The sequence below is a fragment of the Ctenopharyngodon idella genome, chromosome 7 (genome assembly GCF_019924925.1).
Source record: "Ctenopharyngodon idella isolate HZGC_01 chromosome 7, HZGC01, whole genome shotgun sequence".
Taxonomy (NCBI): domain Eukaryota; kingdom Metazoa; phylum Chordata; class Actinopteri; order Cypriniformes; family Xenocyprididae; genus Ctenopharyngodon; species Ctenopharyngodon idella.
Window position 1 is genome coordinate 15,995,624 of NC_067226.1, and position 25,154 is coordinate 16,020,777.

General features: G+C 38.2%; 1 protein-coding gene across 1 annotated transcript in view; it reads left to right on the forward strand.

The window, feature by feature from the left end:
• The first annotated feature begins 312 nt into the window (after positions 1–312).
• bean1 (brain expressed, associated with NEDD4, 1) overlaps positions 313–25,154 on the forward strand; it is a 57,723-nt gene continuing 32,881 nt past the window's right edge. The window contains exons 1-3 of the mRNA XM_051899654.1: positions 313–1,276; positions 1,805–1,879; positions 2,697–2,825. Coding sequence (XP_051755614.1) covers positions 1,249–1,276; positions 1,805–1,879; positions 2,697–2,825 — 232 coding nt within the window. The 5' untranslated portion in view covers positions 313–1,248. The remainder of the gene's footprint in view (positions 1,277–1,804; positions 1,880–2,696; positions 2,826–25,154) is intronic.

Here is a 25,154-nt window from a genome sequence, read left to right on the forward strand (position 1 = left end):
CGGCCGCAAAGGGGGTGCTCGCGAACACCCTTCTGAAACCTAAAATGATGAATGGGACACCCTGCGGTCTCGTGGACCTAACGGACACGCAGCCATTGTAAGTCCACAAGACCGAAAGTCCATAGAAGTGTTTCATTTGGGATTCAGCCTTTGAGAATTGAGATGTCCTTCAAGATGGCTGAGTTCGATCGGTTTCCGGGTCACAGGCTGGAGGATGTAGGAGCGAGGAAACGAGGAAGCATCATTTTGAGTATTGAGAAGCACCCACAGATTGTTTGATACCTTACACATGCCGGCGACACCCATAATGCACTTCGGTTCTCACGAGTGTGGCGGCACTTGACAAAGACAGATTGAAGTTTTGGGAGTTACCATTATGGAGAAGAATGGAGTATACTAGATTGAGGACATTTGATTTATTTACATATGTTTAATTGTAGAAATGTCAGTGGTGTTGTCCTTATTTATGTTTGCTCACAGTTTTGTGTATAGAGAAAACAAATTAGTGAATAGAGCCAAATTTATTAAGTTCAGTTAAATATATATATTTTTAATGATACAGTATAATGTTGCTTCCTGTGATTATCCCTAAACTATTCAGCATACAAATCTACACTCATTACTATAATAACAAATGTGCCGTAATTAAGTTATTTACTGTTGTTTCAAGCAGCTCAACAGGAAAGTGAGCGTAGAGGTGAGCAAAGCAGACCTATGATTTTTTTTTTTTTTCTTCGTATATCTGTTTAGCCTGAGACGTGTTATTTACTCTACCAGTTTTTGTCTGTCGCGAGAGTAGTGCTCGCTCGCTCGCTCGCTCTCTCGCTCTCTCTCTCTCTGTGTATAATGGCACAGCATTACCTGCCCTCATTTCTTTATTCAGAAAGCCTTATGAAGTGCCAGGAGACTCAGCCATGAGGTGGCGAGGATACACATACAGCAGTTGTATACCGTGATTTTTACAGTCTCTGTAATGAAAGTGCCGTGATCAAGCAAGGAAATCGTTTTGGAATTTGGATTCATAGTAAAGCGGGGTTTGCGCAGCACTGTCATGATTTGATGTGCGGCACATGCATGCAGTGAACAAGACGACCGCGCGAGATATTTAGACATGTAGAGGAGCTGAATTTGCAGGACCGTGGTAGGCTAAAACACGTCTGAGGAGGTCAGCAGAGTAAATTTCAGCTGCAGCTCTGAGTCCAAATGGGCTTTGCAGAGCAATCCCAGAAACACTGACGTTCAAGTTGCATGGGGCTATTTTCTTTTCAGCGAGCGGGTAAGTAGGTTACTTCACCTGTTCCTTATCTTAAAGTCATACAGACACCACAGTTTTCGTTTTATTGTGTTTCAGAGACTGTGGTCTCTTTACGCTGAAATGTACTCTGTAAAAATGTTTTATCAGGTAACATAAAAGTGCTTCGTGTGTTAACACATATTAAGGATTTATTAATTAATAGACTACGTTAGTATCTATCTATCTATCTATCTATCTATCTATATACATCCACCCTTAAAATGAGTTGCCTATTTTCATAACTTGAACATAAAGGTCACTATGTAGCACTAGTTTGTTGAATTATTAGCCAGGCTCCATGGTAGCTTGTTGCTCTAGTCAGTTGGTCTCTATTGATTCTGAATGATTGCACCTGCACACACATCTCAGATCCCATGAGAGGTAACACTGTCAGAGGCAACCCTGCAAGCTGGATGTAGAATTAAAATAATAGCCTATGATAATTAAATGAAACTTTTTCCCCCTCTTCCTTTCACACTCTCTGTCTCTCTTCCCCCTTTTAATTTCCAGTTCTCCTCCTGCACTGTCCTCTTGTTTTCACTACTTTAGATATAATCAAGACTGGCAAGAATTACACCAAAGCATGTGAGTACTTTATTTGAATCTTTTATGCATGCTTTCTCAAATGCACTTGTGAGCCCTGGATAATTAGGCATAGCTGCTTTAGGTTATTTGGAGGTTAGTGTACACCGTATATATGCCATTACATTATCAGCTGTGGTTCCATTTTAAAGATAAGTACACAATTTGGCTGCAATTCAAGGGAAAAATCTATACTTTGAAGTGGTATTCTGTTTGTTATTGCCCAGGGAATGAGCCAGAAAGATGTTTTACATCATTTTTATTCTTCACTTTATAGTTATGACACTGTTGTTTTTGAAAAGTATTGAGTATGGTCCTATGCAAAATAAAACTAAATCATTAGTAGCCTGACTAATGAGCCCTGGAAAGATAAGCTAAATAGCCCAGAGTATTCATGTAGTCATCAAGTTGTAGATGGTGTAGATGCTGTTCTTTGCACTTGTTGAATGAACCATTTGAAAATAAATCAGCAACTGTTTACAGCTCAATGCGTATTTTCTAATTATCTCAATTTTTGTGCAAATGGGTGTATAGAAAATACAAGAATAAGACATGACACGCAATAATGACATGTAAACACTACAAATCTGAAATTGTGATTTTGCTTTGTATACAAGTTTAAGTGTTTAAGAGAAGGTTAGTTGGTGTATCTGTCTGAACTGACTGTTACATAATATGTAGGGTCTGTGGTCATATGATTGAAAAATCCCTGGGTGGGATATAGCCAAAGGTCATTTAAACTTATGGGTGACCCTGACTTCCATACTTATTACATTCTGTCACTCTTTCTCTCCCTTTGATCTCTCTGTTGTTCCTGCAGATGAGACCATCATCCTTCTTTGCAAAAAGGAGAAGGTCAAAATTGGAACCTGCTTGGTCAGTCGTTTAAGATGCTACTATAAGAAAGACTGTGGCAGGGAGTACATGTTAATGAAACTGATTTGTTCAGGTAAGCAAAATGTCCAGTTTTCAGTATTCTATAGATATAAAATGTATTCAAAGAGTGTGGAGCTGTATTCTATCCTTTACTGTCTCTTCCAGTCCATGATTTGTATCTCACCTACCACTGGTGGTTTATGTGTTACAAACACATCTCTGAGAGACAGATGACAATTTTACACAAATTTATAGAACAGAGGCTTCACACACATGTAATGTTGATGCCAGTTTTATCCTGAGGAATAAACAAACAAACCAAACTGTAGGCAGCTAGTTGGGGGTCGAGACCGAAACCATGGCAACGCGGCTCCAAGTTGTGATTCAACTGGGCTATCTTGACACTGAGTTGATTAAGCAGTGTTGTTTTAAAGGAAGCACTTTTCTCCTCTGTTTGTCTGGCAGCTTGAATGAGCTCAGTTACAGTGCAAACAAAATATAAAGCATGTAAACTACATCTCAAAGTGCCAAAAATGTCATCTAAGAATGATAATTTAAATGTTTTCGGTTTTTGACTGAGAGCGATACAGCTTCTCGCTGAATTACATAAAGGCAGGTTGTCAGCCATCAGGGATCATTCTCAACTCTGTACAAACAAATCCAATAAGAAATTAGTTTTGCTAGTCCATTCAATATGAGAAAAATGGTTCCTGAATGTTAATACATGCTCAAGGGACTGCAGTTAATTCTTTTCCTTGCAAATTTTAATCAGAATCTCATCTTTTGTTATTGCTGTAACTATTATATGAGACCAGTATTGTGAAACCTGAGGCAATGTGTGTGATCATGGTACTGTTCTTTCACTGACATATAATCTTGTTCGGCTAAATGGCCACCATCCTCTTTTAAACGCCTCCGTAAGGGACAGGCAGTCCCTTCAGCCATAGCACGTTTAGGGCATCTGATAATTTGGACTGACCTTTGGCTAAACTGTTTACCAACACAGGAGATTGTATCTACTTACACTGATGATGTCACAAGGCTTTCAACACGTAGCGAAAGAACATGACGGTTGTATTTTGTTTAACATTACCTCATTGATTTCAAAAATTGCCTTTCTTTGGAAATTGTTGCATCTTGTTGTGTTTGTTAGGAATTATGTATAAAATAGGTAGGGAATGATGCTTTCTGACAAATGTAAGGCATTAGATAGACTGAGATATTATATTGAAATATAAGCAGTTTCTATTATATTGTTTAGAACCCCCTGCATGAATTTATTAACATGAATATTTTGAGGTAGTGGTATGTGGCACCTGAAGAGAACCTGTGGCACCTTAGCGTTAGATCACTTGAAATATTGAAATGTACCGTATATGCTTTCCTCAGATGTTAAAATCTCATGTACAATGCAGAAGCCTGCAGGTCGCAGGACGTCGTGTCCTTAAAAATGCACTCACATAGAGTAGCGCTCTCTTGTCCCTCCCCTCAATTCGCTCTGATACATGATACATTGCTCATCTATCCAACACTTTAAATGTCACGGTAGCCCTGTGGTTCCTGCAGCCAGCTTTTTTCAAGCTCCCAGCCCGCGCAACGGAAGAAAATAACAAGAAATAAATACTGATAAAAAGCTACATTATTTTTGCTGTCAATGACCAAAGGACAAAAAGCACTATAAAAGTGGTCAATGGAACTTGAGCATTATAATGCAAGTATACTGAAGTAATACAATAGCTTTCTATATAGAACAAACCAAATGTTTTTGTAGCATGACATTATATTAACTGGTACATATTTCATGTTACTTACTGATCAATTAAAGAGTTAGTATTGATCAGCAGGTTGCCTGCTATGCTGCCGTTTCCTCTCTTCCTGATGTGACCTTCAGTCAGGCACTGTCTCAGCTGGTTAGATCTGTGTGTTGCAGCCAGGTTGGTGACGCTGCCTCTAGCCCACTGGGGATGCTCCTGCTGTGCGTGTGGAATAGCACACCCATCATACCTCTCCCTACATCACTGGCACAGACAACATCTACCATTATTGCCTCTACAGCCCACTCATAAACACTCTCCCTCCTACTGTCATCCCAGAGGGAGGCTAAAAGAAGCGGCAAAGAAGACGAGAAGAAAGAAAGATTCAAAGTGGTGGAAAATGTTGCCTTTGTCGTTGCATCAGTCCTTTAGATTCATGCGTGGTTGTTTCTCTTCCTGTCAGATGGCTTCGCATGGTGTCGTATGCTGGATAAATGCTCTGTTTTCAAACTTGGTGCCCTCTGTTATTGACTTTCATGGATACTTTCAAGTTCATGCAAATCCCAGATGTAGAAAGGCTTTGTTTTGTTTGTTTCGAGTGCATTAGCATTTTAATTCTAGAGTGAGAACGAAGGCCTCTCCTGCTGCTGCTCACATAAACGCTTCCAATTAGATGAGCAACGGGCGGCTCTGAGTTTTGGGTTATCAAAATGAGCTTTATTACAGCCCTCCCTGAGGAAGAGTACCCACGCTGACATACATCCTTGAGTTGGCCGTGCTTTTGCACAGCTGTCAATGTCAGTGGTCCACATTAAAACAGTCCATCTCAGCTCTCCTCTCTAGTGATAATGATGTGCAGTTTATAAAGTTTATTCACTTGTGATCCTTGAGACATCTGATATAGCCAAAGTGCTTTTAACCGTATATTTTACAGTTTCATATCATATCACAAACTATGAATTCTGTTCCTATTAAAAAATATTATCTTTTCTCTGCAGAGACTGAAAATTTGAAACATTAGACAAATAGCACTTGGCATGGAAAATGAGACTTGCTCTGTTCTAAATGCTCATGTGATCTGCTCATATTTTAGTGCAAAGATTTTTTTTTTTTTTTTCATCAAACTATATCCTCCAGCTCCAGCCATCAGGAAGTATCTGACCATATCTGCATGAATTTTGAAAAATTGATGCATCCTTATGCGAGCATGACTAACAATTTCACTCTTGGAAAGAAGCAACCTTGCAAGAGATATAAATCTATATGCATATGAGCCATATACAAGAGTGAGAGGAGAGAAGTGGGAGTTAGCATGAATGTAATGCTTATGAGTTTTTCCACCATTGCGGCTGGATCCCTAGATTGTTACTGCTGTAAAATCCTTTTACTGCTTTAGGACTAAATCACTTCTTTTATAAAGCAGTTTACAAAGTTGGCATAGAAATGAATTTGGAAATGGACCAGTATAAGAAAAAATTGACCAATATCCAATAATTATTTTAATGGTCAGTAAAGCTTTTTTTAGATATAGTAGAAAATAAACTGTATAAAAATCCATTACATTGTTTACTTTCAGTATTGGATTCATCATTTCATACCAATACAGATAATGTAAAATTCTGTGAATATTGTCTGATATTGATGGTCATTAATGTATTGTGCATGCCAAAGTTAAATGTGCATGTTCATAATTGTTAATGTAATTTTAAATGAGAGATTGTCATTTACTGTAGTTTATCAGACCATATTAAAAGGAGCAAAAATAAAATAAGAGATCCCTTTTTTATTGGATTTGTGCTCTGAGTATACAGCATCTCAGTAACAGCTGCAGTTGCAGCATTCAGCATTACTCAACAGCAGCACAATGATTCCAGCCTGCAGCGCTTTCCATCTGTGCCTGGCAGTCCGAATTATCCCAAAGTGAAAATCTTTGTCAATGTTTTTAGGTGATCTATATTTGGGAGATGGGTGGATTCTTGTTGATTGAGTGAGACATACAGAAGTGGTTCATGGGTGCCACTTAAACTAGATTAAGCCTCAGGGCCAATGCCTCATCCCATGGGCTCAGCCTGCCAGCCATATCGGCGAGAGTGGGATCAAAGCTGGAAAATCCTGTGGAAATGGACCCTGCTATTGCATCCCCTGACCCACTAAAACCCTAGAGGTCTAGATAATACGGATCTCTGGCGTTAATCCCCCCTTAGCTTAACTTGCTTGGGATATGTGGTATCCAAAGCGCCCAGGTTTATCGCCACTGTGCCCTTTAAACTGGGTTAAATGACATGGGAATGGCGTCTTTAAATGGCTGCCCATCCATGACAGGAAAGTATCTTCGAGGTGAGAATAGGAACCACTGTATTTTTGGGTGCTCACTTTTTTGGCAACATTATCTCGTTGGAAGAGCTTCTGTGTTTTTAAAAGTTGAAAGAAGCTATTTAAAGTGGCATTTGGAACTCATTAAGCTTATAAAGTTGGGAGGATAAAATACTTAATATAGGTTATTGAGTGAATGTGAGTAATGTGACACCTTTTAAATCAGTACGGCAAAGTATTTGCGACTAAACAATACCATATTGTTCCGAATATAAGACTTTTTTTCTTAGAAATACATCTGAAAAAATGGGTTTGTCTTATATTCAGGGTCTAGATTTTTACGTGAATAGTACACCTGCAACAATAGGTGGCACCAAATCCGCGTAAAACAAGTGTGCCAAGAAATACAGTGTGTCAGAGTGTAATGTTAGAAGATTGCGAGCGCAAAAAGACCGTTTTAAAAAAGCTAACCAGTCAAAGAAATGCTTACCGTCTAAGAGCCACTTGACTGTCATGTTTGCGTGCCTTACAATAAGATTTCACTTCTACGGTTTATGAAATTTTGGTATGCTACATGGTTTTCACTGAGATGGATAGCCTAATTGTTATATAATTCAGGGGCCGTATTCACAAAACATTTTATCTTACCACTAAGAGTTTTCCTAAATAGCAGTAAAAGTTCGTAGCTAAAAATTTTCTCTTAAAACCTATTCACAAAGCTGCTGAGACAAAAGAGAAAGGGCAGGTTGACCTCGTTGCTATGGATGATGCCAACGTGCTTACTAACGATGCACACAGTGATTGGCTGATGGGGGAGGGGTCTCTGTCAGTGATTTAATCATAGAAATATTGTAGAATAAGGTATCATGTTGCCATATTCAAATAAAGATTTTAAAATATAAATGTTGCCATATTCAAATAAAGATTTTAAAATGTAGGCTAAGTGTCACTAATTAAATAAGTATATGTTCAGCTAATTTCTCAGCCTCTTACATGTCTGCATCTCGAAAGATTGCAGAATTCAAGCAACACATTATGTTTCATAAAGTTCTGGAGGAGCACGATCAAATTGCCTATCTAATCGGCAAGAGAGGAGGAATATATAGATACAGCTGACTCACCTAGTTACCTCAATAGTTTTCTGCACCCCTCCGCCACCCCGACTCCTCACTCACGGATGGTTTTCCGAGCTCAGGGCCTCTCCTCGGACAGCACTCCAAATATGCTTATTTTACTCTTTTACTCTATTCGATCATTTGTAAGTGTGAACTCGTGAAAACAACTGCCACAGGTAATCAGACATTATTTTCTTATTTATTTATTTTAAATATTTTCAAAGATTTATTTTGATTTATTATGATAGGAGAGTGAGTAGACAGGAAGCGATGTAGAAGAGAGAAAGTAGGGACGGGATCGAGAAAGGTCCACGAGCCGGATCTCAAACTCGGGTCACCCGAGCTGCCCACAAAGTTATTGCCACCGACGATAGGACATTATTTTCAACTTGACGGCAATGTTTTATTCTTCATCATTCAATGCATTTTGCCTGTATATAAACTAACCTTTATGTCATCACAGATTAAAATCTGTAAATCAAAATATTTTTATTGCATTTATGAAGAAAAGGCTCAGCACCCAAGGCTCTATGTCCTATTGCCTCAATGGTGAACAGTGTCTTTGGTAGGACTGCTGAGGCGGATAGTCAGCAACAACCATTTTAGGATTATTTGTGATTTGGTCTTGGTGACTTAGGAGTCCTATTAACTACTCCTAACTTTTCACAGATTTAAAAGCTAGTTTTAGCACTAAAATGCTTTGTGAAATACTTTGAGCAAAAATTTAGGAGTCCTAATTTTAGGACTGACACACCCATTATTTTTAAGAGTTTCTCCTAAATCAGCAAGTTAGGAGCTACTTTTAGCCTTAAGATGTTTTGTGAATACAGGCCCAGATAGGCTACAGAATATTTTTATGGTATGCCAAAAAGTGTTTATTTTTAAATGTGATAATTGGTACATTTTACCAATATTTTCCATACATTCAATACAAAAATTAAATATGAAAAATAGTAAGACCAAAAGTATGATGTTATGTTAAAAGTATTATGTCATGTTAAGTATTAAAGGTTATGGCTGATCTTGGATCTGTGTGTCTTGAATCTTGCCCTTCACAAGCTTCCATTCAAGATGCTAACACAGAAGCGCATTCTCACATGCGTTCGTCCCTGAGATTGGTTTGCAGCAATCGACCTGAAGGACTCTTACTTTCATGCCTCAATCTTACCCCGACACAGACCGTTTCTACACTTTGCTTTCGAGGGCCAGGCATATCAGTGCAAGGTCCTCCACTTTGGGCTGTCCCTGTCGCCCTGCGTCTTCACGAAGGTCACGGAGGTTGCCCTTGCCCTGCTAAGGGAAGTGGGCATTTGCATCTTCAGCTGTCTCGACGACTGGCTCATTCTGGCCCAATCACAAGATCTGAGAGACCTGGTGCAAAGAGACCTGGTGCTCTGGCACCTCAGCCATCTGGGGCTTCAGGGTCAACTGGAAAAAGAGCAGTCTCTCCCCTGAGCAGAGTATCTCTTTTCTCGCTATGGAGTTGGACTTGGTCAACATGACGGCACATCTCACGAACGAGCGTGCACATTCAGTGATGAACTGCCTGAGTTCATTCAGGGGGAAAACAAGAGGTTCCACTGAAACTCTTTCAGAGGCTCCTGGGGAATATGGCATCCGCTGCCGCGTTCATGCCACTCGGATTGATGCATATGAGACTGCTTCAGCACTGGCTACACGGCCGAGTCCCGAGATGGGAATGGCGCTGTGGCACACATCGGGTGACCATCATACCAATCAGTCACTACACTTTCAGCTCGTGGTCAGACCTTGCCTTTCTACGGGCTGGAGTGCCCCTTGAACAAGTGTCCAGGCACGTTGTTGTCACAACCGATGCCTCCAGATCATGCTGGGGCGCATTATGCAACAGGTGTGTAATTTCGAGCTCCTGGATGGGACCCTGACTGCAGTGGCATATCAATTGCCTTGAGTTGCTAGCAGTACTGCAAGCATGTGCTGGTCCGGTCGAACAACGCATTGATGGTGGCGTATATATCAGCAGCAGCTCAGATCGCTCCGTGCCACTTACATTCCGGGTGAGCACAATTGTGCAGCTGACGAGTTCTCACAACAGCTCACGGGCCTACTCAAATTCCCCCAGTGAGCTTGCTCACACAGATACTGTGCAAGGTCAGGGAGGACAAGGAGCAGGTCTTGATGGTTGCACCCTACTGGTCCACCCGGACCTGGTTCTCGGACATGATGCTTCTCGTGACAGCACCTTCCTGGCGGAGTCCCCTCAGGAAAGACCTGCTTTCTCAGGAGGGGGCACCATATTGCACCCACGTCCCGGTTTCTGGAACCTCCACGTGTGGCTTAAGTCTGCCACGTCCCACCTGTCATAACCTTGTACCACCGCTGAATGGCCGGGATCCCATCCCCGGCTCCTCAGCACAAATCTGAATGAGTGAGTTGCACTCCAACTTATATACTGTACCTGTATGTATGTATGGGGAGTGGCTTGCCATGAAAATCTCACTCGCCAAAGTGCATTGGCTTGTTTTGTTACCACTCAAATGGGATTGGGCTCCCAAGTGAGATCCCCATAATGTTAATTTGATGTAATGTCTCTGTTCCCTCCTTAAGGGAATGAGGGTTACGTTAGTAACCGAGACGTTGTTGTACTGCAACAGTATTTGCTAAAGTTATGTTGAATAGTGAGTGTTGTCAAATTCTTATAATAGGCTGTGCTCTAAGGTTTAGTGCAGTGCTGTGTTTTCTGTTATTTTGAGTGGTTGTGGTATTACAAACATCTCACAGATTCATTATAAAGTTCAGGAGCAGTAAACATGAAAGCAGATAGTTGCACTCAATTAAAGTCTTCTAGGATTAGACTGTGGAGCGGGAAGATTTTGACAATGACTTGCTATACTCTCTCTTGGTTTACCAAATCCGTCTGACAGCTCCCACGACAGTGTAGCAGACTGAGGCAGCTGTCTTTGACTAATACACACTGGCTAAGCAAAAAACACTAAATTACATTCATACTGCAGTGCAATAGCTGGAGGACACTACAGCAATCTATTGTAAATAAAGTTTCTCCTCTAGCAACTGTTGCAAATGATTAATTTATGTCCTTCATGTATATACAGCTATTAAAGGTGGAGTATTTTTTTAAGTGTTAAAATAGTTTTTTTCTGTTTTTCTTAACTTTCCAACTGTTTTCAAACATTGCTTTGTTTGTTTAACTGATGGGGGATGGGGATGGGGGGGGGGGCTTTACGAATCTTTTGTTTCGAATCAGTGTTTCAGAGCGCCAAAGTCATGCAATTTCAGTAAACAAGGCTTTGTTACGTCATAAGTGTTTTGAAATTTCAATGGTTCACGTGACTTTGGCAGTTTGATACGCGCTTCGAACCACTGATACGAAACAAAAGATTTGTAAAGCTTCGAAGCTTCATGAAGCAGTGTTTTAAAATCGCCCATCACTAGATGAAGACTTCAGATGCAAAAGCCTCTAATATCTGATATTGTTGAATAAAGTCGCTTCATAACATTAAGGTTGAACCACTGTAGTCACATGAACTGTTTTAAAATAGGTCTTTAGTACCTTTATGGGCGTTTGAAAGTGTTAATTATCTTGCTGTCAATGCAGGCCTCACTGAGCCATCGGATTTTATGAAAAATATCTTAATTTATGTTCCGAAGATGAGCGAAGGGGTGTAGAACGACATGAGGGTGAACTATTTTTGGGTGAACTAACCCTTTAACATATTTGCAACTGAATATTGGTTAACAATCCATTTACACTGCGATTACAATTGCACAAATAATGTTAAGAAATTAATGTTCTATATATAAAATTTAAAATATAGAAATGTTGGGGAAAATAAAATGATAGTGGGTGGCAGCAAGTCTTAATAAGTAAATCAGAGAATCATTCGATCAACCAATTCGTTCAAACAGGTTAATTCATTCATGAACGAAGCAAGTGACTTGCTGAATTCGGAACTGCATACTAACATACTACTCTTTCTATTTTGCCATAGAAAGATATGGGGAAAATTGTAAGAGTAGTATGCGGTTCCGAATTCAGCAACTGTCTTTATGAATGGGTCATTGAATTGAATCACCCGATTCATTCAGAAACTGACAATGTTGTGTCTAAAAATAGTAAATTAATATAATAAACTTCGTTTATTGAACTGTTGTATAAGATGAATATCACATTTGCAATCGTGATAATATTTTATGTTATGAACACAAACTCATACAAGGGCAATTTATATCTTCATATCATTTTTATTAATTTTAGTGGCTTTTTTGTCCTTGCACAATGCTATTTTACACCAGTGCTAAGCTTAAAGAGGGCTTTTGCCTAAGTCAGACTAATTGAGATGATCTAATAGTGGTTTAATTTCACAGAAGTGACAAACAGTGCTACAGGACCATGAGACGTGGATGATGCTCTGCAGGGCACGCAATTTGCGTGCGCTAACTTTGATGTCTAAAAGAGGGAAGGGCAGGGGCTCATGCGGTCTCACAGAATTAGAACTTAAATGCAGTTGTCGGGCACACAGTTAACTGAGAATTTATGCCATCGTCCAAATTTACATAAATACTGAAATATAAAATGTAAAAAAATGTCTTGCAAAAAGGGCACTTATCTAGTCAGATGCCTGAGCACCACTTGGGATCTATCTGTGTACATGCCTGCTTGTCAAAAAAGGTGCCTTTAAAGTCACCATGAAATCAAAATTCTTATTTTTTTTATAGAATATTGCAGCATTTATTATAAATTATTCATCCGTGCACATCATTATAATTTTTTTAATTCAAATGCCCTCATAATCTTTAATCAAAATAGCTTCCTCTCCCTTATGCAATGACATCTCTTCCCTGATGACATGTTTCTCTGTGTGAGGGCAGGACAGTCTGTCACTCACATGAGATTGGAGCAATAGCATGATCCAATCAACTCTCGATGGACAAAATCAAGTCCCGCCTATGTTTTTTTTTTTTTGTTTTTTTTTCTTATTTGAGAAACTGTTTCACTCTGATATACGTCACAATGGGAAAGATAAAACTATCGCAACTTCCGTTTCATGCTGACTTTACAGTAAGTCTGATTTGGGAGACTGTTTATGGCACTATTTTTTACCCACATTTAAAATATATCTCTCCAGAGGATATATTACAACCTCATTCCGTCCTGCTTATCAGAGTTCCCTGTTAACCAAGGGAACTTTCATACCAACAGTTGCAACAATCTACAGTTTCCCCCAATGACTAGGTGTTTTGCCGCAGAAAGGGAGACCCGAGTTGGCTGGCACCCTCATATTGTTTCAAACCTGTATGACTTTTTTTGTCCATACAATAGAAGTCAATGATCACCAAAACTGTTACCAACATTTTTCTAAATATCTACTTTCGTGTTCAGGTTTGGAACAACATGATGGTTATTAAATGATGACAGAATTTTTATTTTTGGGTGAATTATCACTGAATTCCAGAGCATTTATTTCAGCACTCATCTAGCATCTGATTGGAAAAAAACTTAGGGAGTAGCCAGTATATAAAAGCTGTTCCCAATGATTTACCTCCTCACTGCACAGTTTGTTGTCTGGCTAAATAATGAGATTGTGATTTGTGAATATGGAGTGTCACAGACAGAATTGTAATTTGTGTCTCCCCTATGGGCTTTATTAATAGGTGAGCCAGAATGAGAGAAGGCTTAAGCCTCTGTACAATTCAGTATGACCTAGATATGCTGCATTTCTCTGACCCACATCCAATTCACTACAGGCTCCACCATGTACTGTACAGCAGACTCTTTCTCCTCCATTATACCACAAATTAATGTCTCTGAATATCCATTAGAAAAACTCACTGTGGCATGTTGCATTCTGTCTCCCCCTTTGATCTAGATGTGCAAACCAAAAGCAAAAATTTAGACTAGTCTTTTGATTAGTATTGAGAAATTGCATGGCATGATTTTGATGAGATAACTGACAACATATTCACTATCATACATCTGCTTTCACATGTCTTGCAGTAGTTTTCCTATTAGTCTGATAAATGGGAAGACTGTAATATTAGCTAGGTGTAATGATACTTATTCAACACCGTAACAAAGTTCAAGTTCAGGGAAGAAGGAGGTGGAAACCGGCAAGCGAACCATTCACCGCTCCTCCGACAGTGTGCCCCTCCTTCCTCCCGGGTTTTGCCACCAATGTAACAATTTTCAAGTTTAGGGAAGGAGGCGGGAACCAGCGAGCAATAAAAGTAACTTTAATGACAAAATAACCATAAACAACTAAATAAAAAGTAAAGTGGCAGCCCGTCACAGACGACTGCCACATAAACTAAAACAAAAACACCAACATAAATGTCCCAAAGGCTTGTCTTGTCTTCTCTTGCATGGGACTCAAGACTTGCTTCGTTCCCAAGGCTCTCGGCCGCGCCCTGCTTGACACAAATGCAAAAAATGGATGATTAAAATTCTTGTCATTAGTATACCCACTTTGTTCCTGTTGTCAATTGTTGTGTCATGCATTTTTAATGTAATGCTATAGGTTTTAGAGACAAAAAAAGTGGAAGTAATTTTTTGAACTAAGTTCAATTTTTCATTAGTGGCAATATATTTTTTCATATTTTTTTGGTTCTTGATTATGATCAGATGAGCTGCGTTCGAAGGCGTTGTAAAATACTTTATAAACACACACCTGTGACCTCATTACATTAATATTACTGTGCCACTGCATTTAATATTTGTCAGGAACTACATTGTTTGGTGGAAAAATATTTTTGTTATTAATAAATTATTATTTATAAATTATTTTTGTTGCTGTGTGTTAATTTTATGAAATCTTGTCAGGTATATGTAGTAGTCAGTTTATAAAAGCAATAAGCCCAGTGAAGCCATGGTTTACAGTGATTTTAGAACAGCTAATAGTGTTGTTAGGCATGACACAGAGTGGTGTTCTTGGGGCTTTGTTAAATTCCATACAAACACAACGAAACTAAAGTTAAGAAGCTAAAGCTAAATGATTCATTGTCCCTCCAGCAGAATATAGAACCATTATTTTAAATTGTAATAATTTCTCAAAATACTATAGCTTTTACTGTATTTTTGATCAAATAAATGCAGCCTTGGTGAGCGTAAGAGACTTAAAAAAGCATAAGAGACAAAAACATTAAAAAACCCTTACCGACACCAAACTTAACAACGGTAGTGTAAAAGTGTACAAATACAGATAGTGTACAAATATCAACATGCACACAGAGTCATGTTTTTCCTATGTTTGTTGTTCGACCCTATTAAAATGAGAAGTATATGAATCATCTTTTATTAATTTAATTTGTTGTTACATGTTACATCAACTACCTTGGTATTGGTACTTTGTGTGTTTAATGTCATTTTCTGAAGTCTGCTTTTAAAGTTTGTGAGATTTAGGACCAAATCTCCCAGAGATATTCATAGCTAGACAAAAATGTTGCAGCTATCCCTGATCTCCTCCTACTTATTTTCACCCTAATGTGTGCATGTATTGTGTCAGTGTGATTTCATGTTTTGTGGTATCATATGTGTGTGTTTGCTTGCTGCCCCAATTCTTTATAGTTTCTTGCTCTCCGGTCAGCAGCTGTTGTCCAGTCCGAGTCAGATGGCACTGGGTACAGACTGACCTTGAGCTGCTGAAGCCCACAGTTCTGTTCAGTCGATTTGGGGTGGTTAGAGTGAGCCCAGCATGCTGACAGACAGACTGCCTAGTAACAAACCTCATCAAACAGGGCCCGACAGTGACACAGTGTTCCCAGAGACCGCCTTCAGCACAGGCGGCGGACAGGAGCAAACATCATTGCCACAATCAGATCCATTATTCCCCATCCGTCACAGAGCAAACAGCCAGCATCCGTTACAGGCCCGCAGGATCACCGCTGACTCTTCTGCTTATCCACGCACACTCACATTAAAGGCCCTGCAGGGGAAATATTATGAATGCATTACGCCAGCTGTGCTAGAACAGCTCATCCAAACTGTTGTGTGGGTGTGTATGCACACAGTTTAGACAAAATACACCAGTGTAATGAACATAGATCAGAGGATTATGAAATTTTAATGTCAGTTATATGAGGTTTTGCCAGGTTTTGTTGGGGTATGAACAATACGGATTTTAATGTGCAAATACAGTGTGCAAATACTATAAAGCATGAATGTTTTGTGTAGATTCAAAACATCTTATTGCTTTTATAATAACATGATTCATAAAAGAAGGAACAACACTGATAGTCTCGGTCAGGGTTAAAGCTATGATTCAATGATAGGAACGTTTTTCATAGGAACAACAAAAAATGATTTTGTAAATCACAAATTTGTTTGTGTTCAATTTTCATTTTAGGTGAATTATCCACTTAGTAAGTAGCCATGGCCCATATGACTCATGCACTAGATTTTTACTAAGCCGTCTGAAGCCATATGATCGCTTTATGAGAGGAGCATTTCCCTTCACTAGATCTCACAAATCAGCCCCACTCTTGGTGCCAGGTTTACCATCATTGATGCCAACTTTCACTGGTTTATGTGTGTCATTTCTAGGCATATGGTGCCATTTTGAAAAACAATAGCATTTAGAAGTACGATAGGAAAATATCCCACATTTTCCCCCCTTTTAATAACGAAAAGCTATTGAATGACTCCAGAAGACTTCTAATATAATCTACTGTGTGGCATGAATGGCATGATGATTTAAAAAAAAAGTAGTTAAATTTTCATTTTGTGATGAACTCTTCCTTACTTCATAAGTCTCTGTTATAGGAAGATGTATGCCCAGACTTGCCCTTGGCATGAGGGAACAAGATGTTTTTTGTGTTGATGGCTTTCCATGCCTCCCCTCGCTTAGTGGCTCATTTGACATGACTGCCTAATGCTTTCCACAGTGCTGATCTTGGATCAGAGCTGACGTTTGCTCAATACTCGGAAGCTGCACTGCTGCTGCTAAATCAACACACTGATGTCCTGAAGTGAACAGAGTGACAGTTTAGGACTTCTGCTTCTGCAGGCGCATGCCTATAATGGCTCAGAACAGTTGGGGTTAGAGGTTAGGCTCCTTTTAAAGAAAATAAACTGTTGTTAGTGAGATTTATTCAGGTGCATAGAGAGCATGAAAAAGACATTATTATGCACAAGAGACTATAGCAGTAATAACTCAGCTGTTGCACTAATTTGCCTCACTTTATTTGTTTCTAATTTTAGCTTCTTTATTTCATTATGACTTAATTGGGTGCATTTTTGCAATTTTATTAGTTTTTTTATTACTGTTATTCCTCTGTTAGTTATTTCAGTGTATTTTATAAGCCATGTTAATCTTCATTCCAAATATTAATTACAGCAATATTAGCCACAGTTAGAGTAAATGATCTTTATTATTTTAATTCTTCATTATTTTAAGTACAAGTGCCTTGTCTAATTTTAAATGGGATGTTGGAGAGAAGATAGCACTGAGGCTTCAAAGCATGAAAATCCTCTCTTGATTTAAAAGGAAACAAAACGCCAAAGCCTGGATCAATAGCTGTTCATTGGAGCGGCCCACTCCAGCTTTATGAGAATGGATTGTGTGTTCTTGACAACATGTCTGTCCATCCTGTGACCTTGTCACTAAGGGCTCTTCCCTCTGTCTTATCTCATCAGTCTTTTGCCTGCTGTGCATCACAGATTTGAAAACATAAGATATGTGATGTTGGACATTTCTACACTCTCATGCCATTTCTTTTGCTTAAAAACTCATTATAAACCAGTTCTATGCTAAACTTCCCCTAAATGTGACTGTGACAAAATTAAATAGGCTTTTTTGATCATTTGAGGAGTTTTGTAGACTTTTTCAATCATGGTCTGTGTTATCTGGGTCAGCTGGAGAGATTGAAGGATGTGCCAAGGCTTGCACTATCTGTCACGTCCTTCTCAGCTGGATCTCCTAGGACCCAGAAGTGGAAATGAGTAAAAGGTTATGTCAACTTTTAACGACTCTGGCAGATGGCATTTCTCATGAGAAATGTTTGCCTCATAGGTGTGAAGCACATTTACAAGTGTACTTATGAGGTACTTGTCCATATATACAACATTTCATGGGGTTAGCTGCCTCCGAATTGGCGTGCTGTCAGAGTAAAAGTTTTATTTGATCAGTATCTTATTTCTCAACAGTTTAAAAAATAAATAAATAAAAATAAAACATACATACAACTTCCATTTAAAAGTTTGGGGTCTGCATGATTTTTAAATTAAATTAAAATGCTCACCAAAGATGCATTTATTTGATCAAAAACAGTAATATTGTGAAATGTTATTATTACAATATAAATCTTACTGACCCCAAACATTTGAATGTCTTTCAGTTGTTTCAGTTTCAAAACTAAGAGCATCATAAATATCACTGGGTATTTGTTACTCTGGATTATCACCCTGCTCTGTTTTAGATGGGTCATACTCAAACACTTTTTTGGAAAAAAGACACCCCAAAATATGATAGGATTCTATATTTCCTTCCACTTAAAATTGCACCACTCAATATTTTACCCTTTGGTCACTTCACATTTTTCGCTCTTCTTGTTATTTTTAGTCTCTGAAACCCCTGCCACCTCACATCATTACAGAGTATGGCAACTCAACAAGCCATATTATGACAGTTACACATACTCTTAGAGGGGCAAATCATCACAATGATATTCACAGATGTTTTGACCAAGAAATCCTGACAGTTTCTCCTGCTGCGTTTACATACTGCATGTCTCTTTACTCAAGAACAATAGTTTCATACACAGGACTGCAGTGCCTTCTAAACTTGGTTTTGCACTGCACTCAACTATGCGAAGTAGTGAGCCACATTAGTATTCTTCCTGCAAGTGTAACGGAGGCCAGCTAGTGAGAGCTATGCAGGTAAACCTCACTCACCTGATCTCAAGAGGCGCACTAGTGACTGATTCTAGAGACTGGATTTGGCTTAGTGTGATTTTGAAATAGCAAAGGCTGTGATTTATTTAGATTTTTAATTAAATAAATATATGCACAGCGTGTTAGTACAGTGGCTCTGTGATCAGTAGTAAATGCTGCTCCATCTCTGAAAGCGCTATGAGTTTTTACACTAAACTCACTTCATAATGTCAGTTGAGTGTTTGAAATAACTTCCTCTTCTGAGCTGATGTGGCTTCTTATAGAGCAAGGCCTACAATATATTATTTTATAGTATTCTATACTGTAATTAATGCTATGTTGATTAGTATTGCATTATAAATATACTTTATTATGAAAATACCAGAGAAGGCTTGAAGAACTCAAATACACCATATATTGCAGCAGCAGTGTGTTTATTGTCTTCATGTTTAATCAGTCAAAGCATTTCTGTCTTCTTTTTATTCAGCTACAGTGATAGCTCATAGCTGGATGCCTTCATTGGTATTAGGGATTTCCTGGAACTTCACAAATTATATTACTTCTGTGAGGCATATTTGGAGTTTCTGTGCGAGGGCGCCCTCTGGCTTTCAGTATGAATGAACAGGCATGTTTAGCGCTCAGTAATGCTCACTTACATTATATTTTGGGTAAATAAGAGGAAAAATAATATTTCTAAAGAAATTTATATGATAATCCTCATGTACAGTTGTTGTTGTTGTTTTCACAGTGGATGCATATGAGGCTCATATTTCATATTAAAGACATGACTCTGTTTTTGATTTTACATACCTCCTGACAAAAATTGAAAAAATATTGTCACAGATTTTTATCACAATAATATAATATTTTATAATAAATCCTTAGACCTTTCTAATGATTTATAGTCATAGGCTGCCTGCATGTTAACTGGTAACCCTGGATAAAAGCATCTGCTAAATGATTAAATGTAATATAACCCTGCAGTTTTTCATAAAATAGGTTTTCTGTAAAATAAAATTATTATTATTATTTTCTTATTATTATATTGTTGTATTTATTCTTAAATACTCTATTTTTTATTTTTAATAATGAGAGTGTTATTATAAAAGTAAGATTTCTTATTATGTTTATTTTTAATAATTATTATTAGTCATATTTATATATAAGCACCAAATGTTGGGCCACATTGTGCAGCCCTACAAAGAAGCACAACAGATTTTATATATATTTTAAATTGCAAATCGCCAGAAAAATCAATTTTTCTGCACGAATCGTGCAGCTCTACTGTGGTCTTTAGTGTACTTGTTAGCGCCTTGTTAGAGATGCCAGTTCGAGTCCCGCTCGGAGCAGGGCGAGTAGGACCGAAGGGGTTACACGAGGATTTATGCTTTATTTAGGTATGTATGTTATAAGTTACAGCATATCATGTCTAAATATTTTTTTAGTTGTACAAACAGTGGAGTCCAAATGAAGTCTAAAAATTATTTCATACAATATTTTATTTACAAAGTATGTTACTAGAATTACAAGTTGAATTAAAATAAACCAAATAAATGTTTTATTTGGTTTGTCTTCCATTAATTCATTTAATCAGGGAAAAAAATAAAAATAAAATCTAGATCAGACTTTTGGACCTCACTGTATGTACTGCATATTTTCTTACTCTAATATTGAGCTATGGTTGGATGAATCATTTATTTAGATTCATCACATTTGATTCGTAGAACTGTTTGTGATCTTCTTGTTAATCATATATTCAGTGAGACAAACCAGGGCTTGTGTTTATTAGAATCGGCTTCCTAGAAGCTTCTGTGTATTTGTTCCTGTGTGTGTTGTGTGTGCTGCTTAATGTGTGGGTAGTAGACGCGTGACCTTCTCTTCGCACACTTTTCATCCTTGTTACTGAGAGATCTAAATGAAGTCCTTATGTTTCTGTAAATGCTGCTGCAAGTTTATGTGTACAGTAATCACACTGAGAAGAAGTGCTCATACTGTATAAATGTTGCTTGTGGTTTGATATTTCACTCCGTGGTTTTACGCTCCTTAATATAAAGACCCTTACAAAACGTGGACATTGTTTGCTGCTGAACATCGTGAAATGAGACTTGAACCTATTGTCATGGTCTTTCAGTTCCTGAACTAATTTTAACTAATTGAATAATATTTTGTGAATCCAGTGCAAATCAAAGTAATCACCAGGAATTATTTCTAAGCTTAAATGTATGTTTAACTGTGTTTTCTTTTTGACTTTCTATAGCAAACTCATTTTGCCCGAACATGATGCTGTCTGCTTTTCATGTGGCGCCCAAAGTGGGGCTTGCATTGAGTGGTGCAAAGTCCTAATGCATGGCTTGTGAAAAGAACTTAATGTTATATAAATGCAGTATCCCAGACATACTACTGTGAACACATCCCTGCATTAATTTGCTTTTGCTGTATTTTGTCTCTTGAGCTTCCAGTACAGTTGAGCCTAGGACTGTAATATCCGCTAGAGAAATGCTCTAGCCATGATACTTCTTTTCCAGTTTCCTGAATCATGTTTACCTCATTCACATAGAGAGGTGGTAAAGTGTTGAAATTTTGTCTGATGATCTGAAATATATGTTTGGTTGGTTTCTTGGTATCAGCTTGAGACAATATAATGAGTAAATGACAGGAAAATCTTGAACTGAGTAAAGTAAATCTATGTGAAGTATATGTATGTGAATACACATGCATGTAGACTATACTTACATAATAATACTGTTTTATATAAACATTTTCCACCCTCTCTCTGACCCTTCAACATTTTTCACACTGCACCGCAAAACTGCACATAAGCAGTCCATATGAACAGGTTATTCACACTGCCCACATGAGCGGAGTGGTGCCGTGCAGCAGGAGCGTAGGTCCAAGTAGAGTTTCGGCACTGTGCCTATTGTTGCGTTGCATAGCATGCTGAAAACTTCAGCAACATGGAAAAACCTTTTGTCTTTTGCAATGTACACTTTAATGAAGAATCATATATAATACTGGATTAATTAAACAGTTTGTAGCTACAGTTTGGGGTTTTAATTCCGTTACATATAGAGTAATACACAGAAGATTTGCCATCTGGGTGTAAATATGGCTTTCTGAAATTGAAGAATTTCAGAGCAAGGCTTTTTTGAAGTTCAGTTTCAGTAGAAACATTATGGTATTTTTCATAGTACAGGGAACTCTTTTTTTTCTCAAAAAGATCAAGGAAATTTTTATATGACCCTTGTAAGACTTGTTTTGAGAATTTATCTTGAATATTGTATATATTTTGTCTTGTTTTATGATATTTTTTTCACTTGTTCTAAACAAAGTAAATTTACAAAATATATCTTATTTTTGGAATGTTTAGATTTATTTATTTATTTATTTATTTTATTTTTTTTACTATAAAAAGACAATAAAAAATATGCAGTTTAAGAGTAGTAATTTGTTAGTGCATAACTGAAAATAGTAATGTGAGAAAGTGCCTAATGTTGAACACAAAATGTGGGCTGCAGTTTTGGAAATCCGTGGCACAGAATTGGATTGTTCCCAGTGGGAAGCATGACAAGAGAAAGAAGAGAAGAAGCAGCGTGTGAAAAGTGTGTATGTCATTGTGTGTGTGTGTGTGTGTGTGTGTGTGTGTGTGTGTGTGTGTGTGTGTGTGTGTGTGTGTGCATGTGCGTGTATGTGTGTGTGTGTGTGTGTTGTGTGTGAAGGAGAGGCTAAAGAAGGGCAGAAAAAGCATAAATAGTGATTATGCAATAGAGTTGCATGTAGGTCTGCTGCAACCTTCAGCATAAAGCCATGTGTTTTTATCTTAGACAGGACAGGGATACAAGGGCTAGAGGGAAGGACAGTAGAAGGACATGACAACTTACATAAGCCATACGCTTTGACTGAATCCAGTCTGACCAGAGTGAACTGATCTCCCAAATGCAATCCCAATCAGATTCACCACATAATACCACACATCTTGAGTATGAGGACACAGCAGACATGTTAGCATACACCAGCTGGATGCCTGGAGGTTTCCATGCTGCTGTAGCCCTGGAGACGCAACCATGTGGTCTTTAGAGACCTCACTAGCCGCTTTTCCACTGTCGAGCCAGTGCGAGGCAGGGTTAACAACATGCCGGGAGGGGCCAATAGCCTCGGACCTCAAGCACCAAGGCCAAAAACAAGTTGCGTTTCCACTGTCGGTCCAGTAGCCCCACAGCGCTACCCTAAAACATGCCTTTAACACGCCTCCATAGATTGACGTCACACAACCCCACCTTTCCATTTCACCAACTGACTGAAAACTAGCTAGATCACAAAATGAGCATGACTGGAAGCAAACGTTTGGTCTTTATTTAAAGACTTAAGACTCCAGAATTGATATTTGACAGTGGAAACACGACTGGCCTTGGCACGCACTAGCACGCTAGTGCAAATAATTAAAAACACATGCCAGGCCAGTAGTTGGCGATGTCACTTTGTAAAGGAAAACTACACGCCCTAAGACTGAACGTGTAATACTAAACATATGTGCATGTCACCGTTTTCACAAATTCACGTTTTTGTAGTTTACATGGAGCCAATAACGGTATCGTTTTCAAAAATGTGCACTTTGAAACCCGTTTTCAAAAGGCCCCTAAAATACTGTTGTCATGTAAATGAACAGCCAAAACGCATTAAATGTTTTCCGTTTTTAGTTGAAATAAGTGTTTTTTGACAGTGTCGTGTAAACGGCCCCTTAGTCTGTAGCAAATATACACTACCATTCAAAAGTTGGTGTGGTTGGTAACATTTTTGTAATGCTTTTGCTCAAAGTTTATTATGCTCACCATTCACCAAGGCTGCATTTATTTGATGAACAATGCAGTAAAATAATATTGTGAATTTGCTGTACAACAGCTTGTTCTGTTCTCAAATCTGATTGGCTGAGAGGTCTTTCCAGCCATGTGGAATTCTATCAGTATCACCACGGGAAACGTTTCACCGTTTAAATCACTCCGCTTTCAACATTCTCACAGAGAGTGTCATGGCGGACAAGCAAGTCCACCATATTTTCACAGATACTGTACTGTTGTGTCCCAGAATTAAGTTTCAAAAGTTTTTTTTTTTTAGGCAAGAATGTAGTTATTTAGACCTCAAATATGTGACTTATATGTAAAAAATTTGAAAATGCTTTCCTCAGCAGACATTCAAACTGATTTTGTGATTATGAATATAAGATTGACCTGAAGAATATCAGATGCAGGTAATGCGCTCGCTTTAAGTCAGTATATGTCTCATAATACCCTACAAAATACAATAAGCTTCAATGAAGCAACTCAGTGTTCCTTCAGCTAGTTCACGAGTAGCCGTGTGATAATAGTTATTTAGACCTCAAATATGACCTATATGTAAAAATTCTGAAAATTTGTTTAGACGTTTTCGGAGATGTGAGCTCCAGGCCGTCAGCGAGCATTCAGCACTCATGTACCCTCCAAGAACAGCTTTATCTCAGCCAGTCCTTAATTTAATTTAAATTTAATTAAAAAATTTAAACCAACAGTTGGGTTGGTCCATATTTGAATTGGATTGAAACAACCCAGCATTTTTAGAGTTTGGTTAAATATGAGATATAATTCGTTTTGGGTATATCAAATGGGCAATCTTTAGTCTTATTAATCTATTACTTGTTCCAGAGCAAACTGATTTGGCTTAAGGGCTATATTAAGTTTCATAAATTTATATGTACATTGAACTTAAATCCTGTACTAACTAGAGCGCTGCTTTTTGTTCATGTGACTGAACTGTTTTATTTCCTATTATACAAACTTCTTATACTGTTATAATGTCAAAGACTGTCTTTATGAGTAAGTAGCAGAGACTTTTATAATGAAAGGGACTGAACCAAGGTTGTAAACAAGGATGTTGTTTTTACTTTAAAAAACATCTTACATGATGCAACTGACAAATGCTTTCCTCAGTGGACATTCAAACTGATTTTGTGATTATGATATAAGATTGACCTGAAGAATATCAGATGCAGGTAATGCGCTCGCTTTAGGTCAGTCTCTTTCTCGTAATACTCTACATAATACAATAAGCTTCAATGAAGCAACTCAGTTTTCCTTCAGCTAGTTCACGAGTAGCCATGTGATAATGCTCTATATCAGCACGGCTGTGATTAGGCACTACGGGCGAGTCACAGCAGTGCTGCGGCCTCGGGCCTACAGCCGAATCACAGCCGTGCTGATATATAGAGCGATATCACACAGCTACTCATGTGATATTGCTTATATATTTTAAAATATTATTTATTCCTGTGATGGAAAAACTGAATTTTCAGCTTCATTACTCCAGTTCTCAGGGTTACATGATCCTTC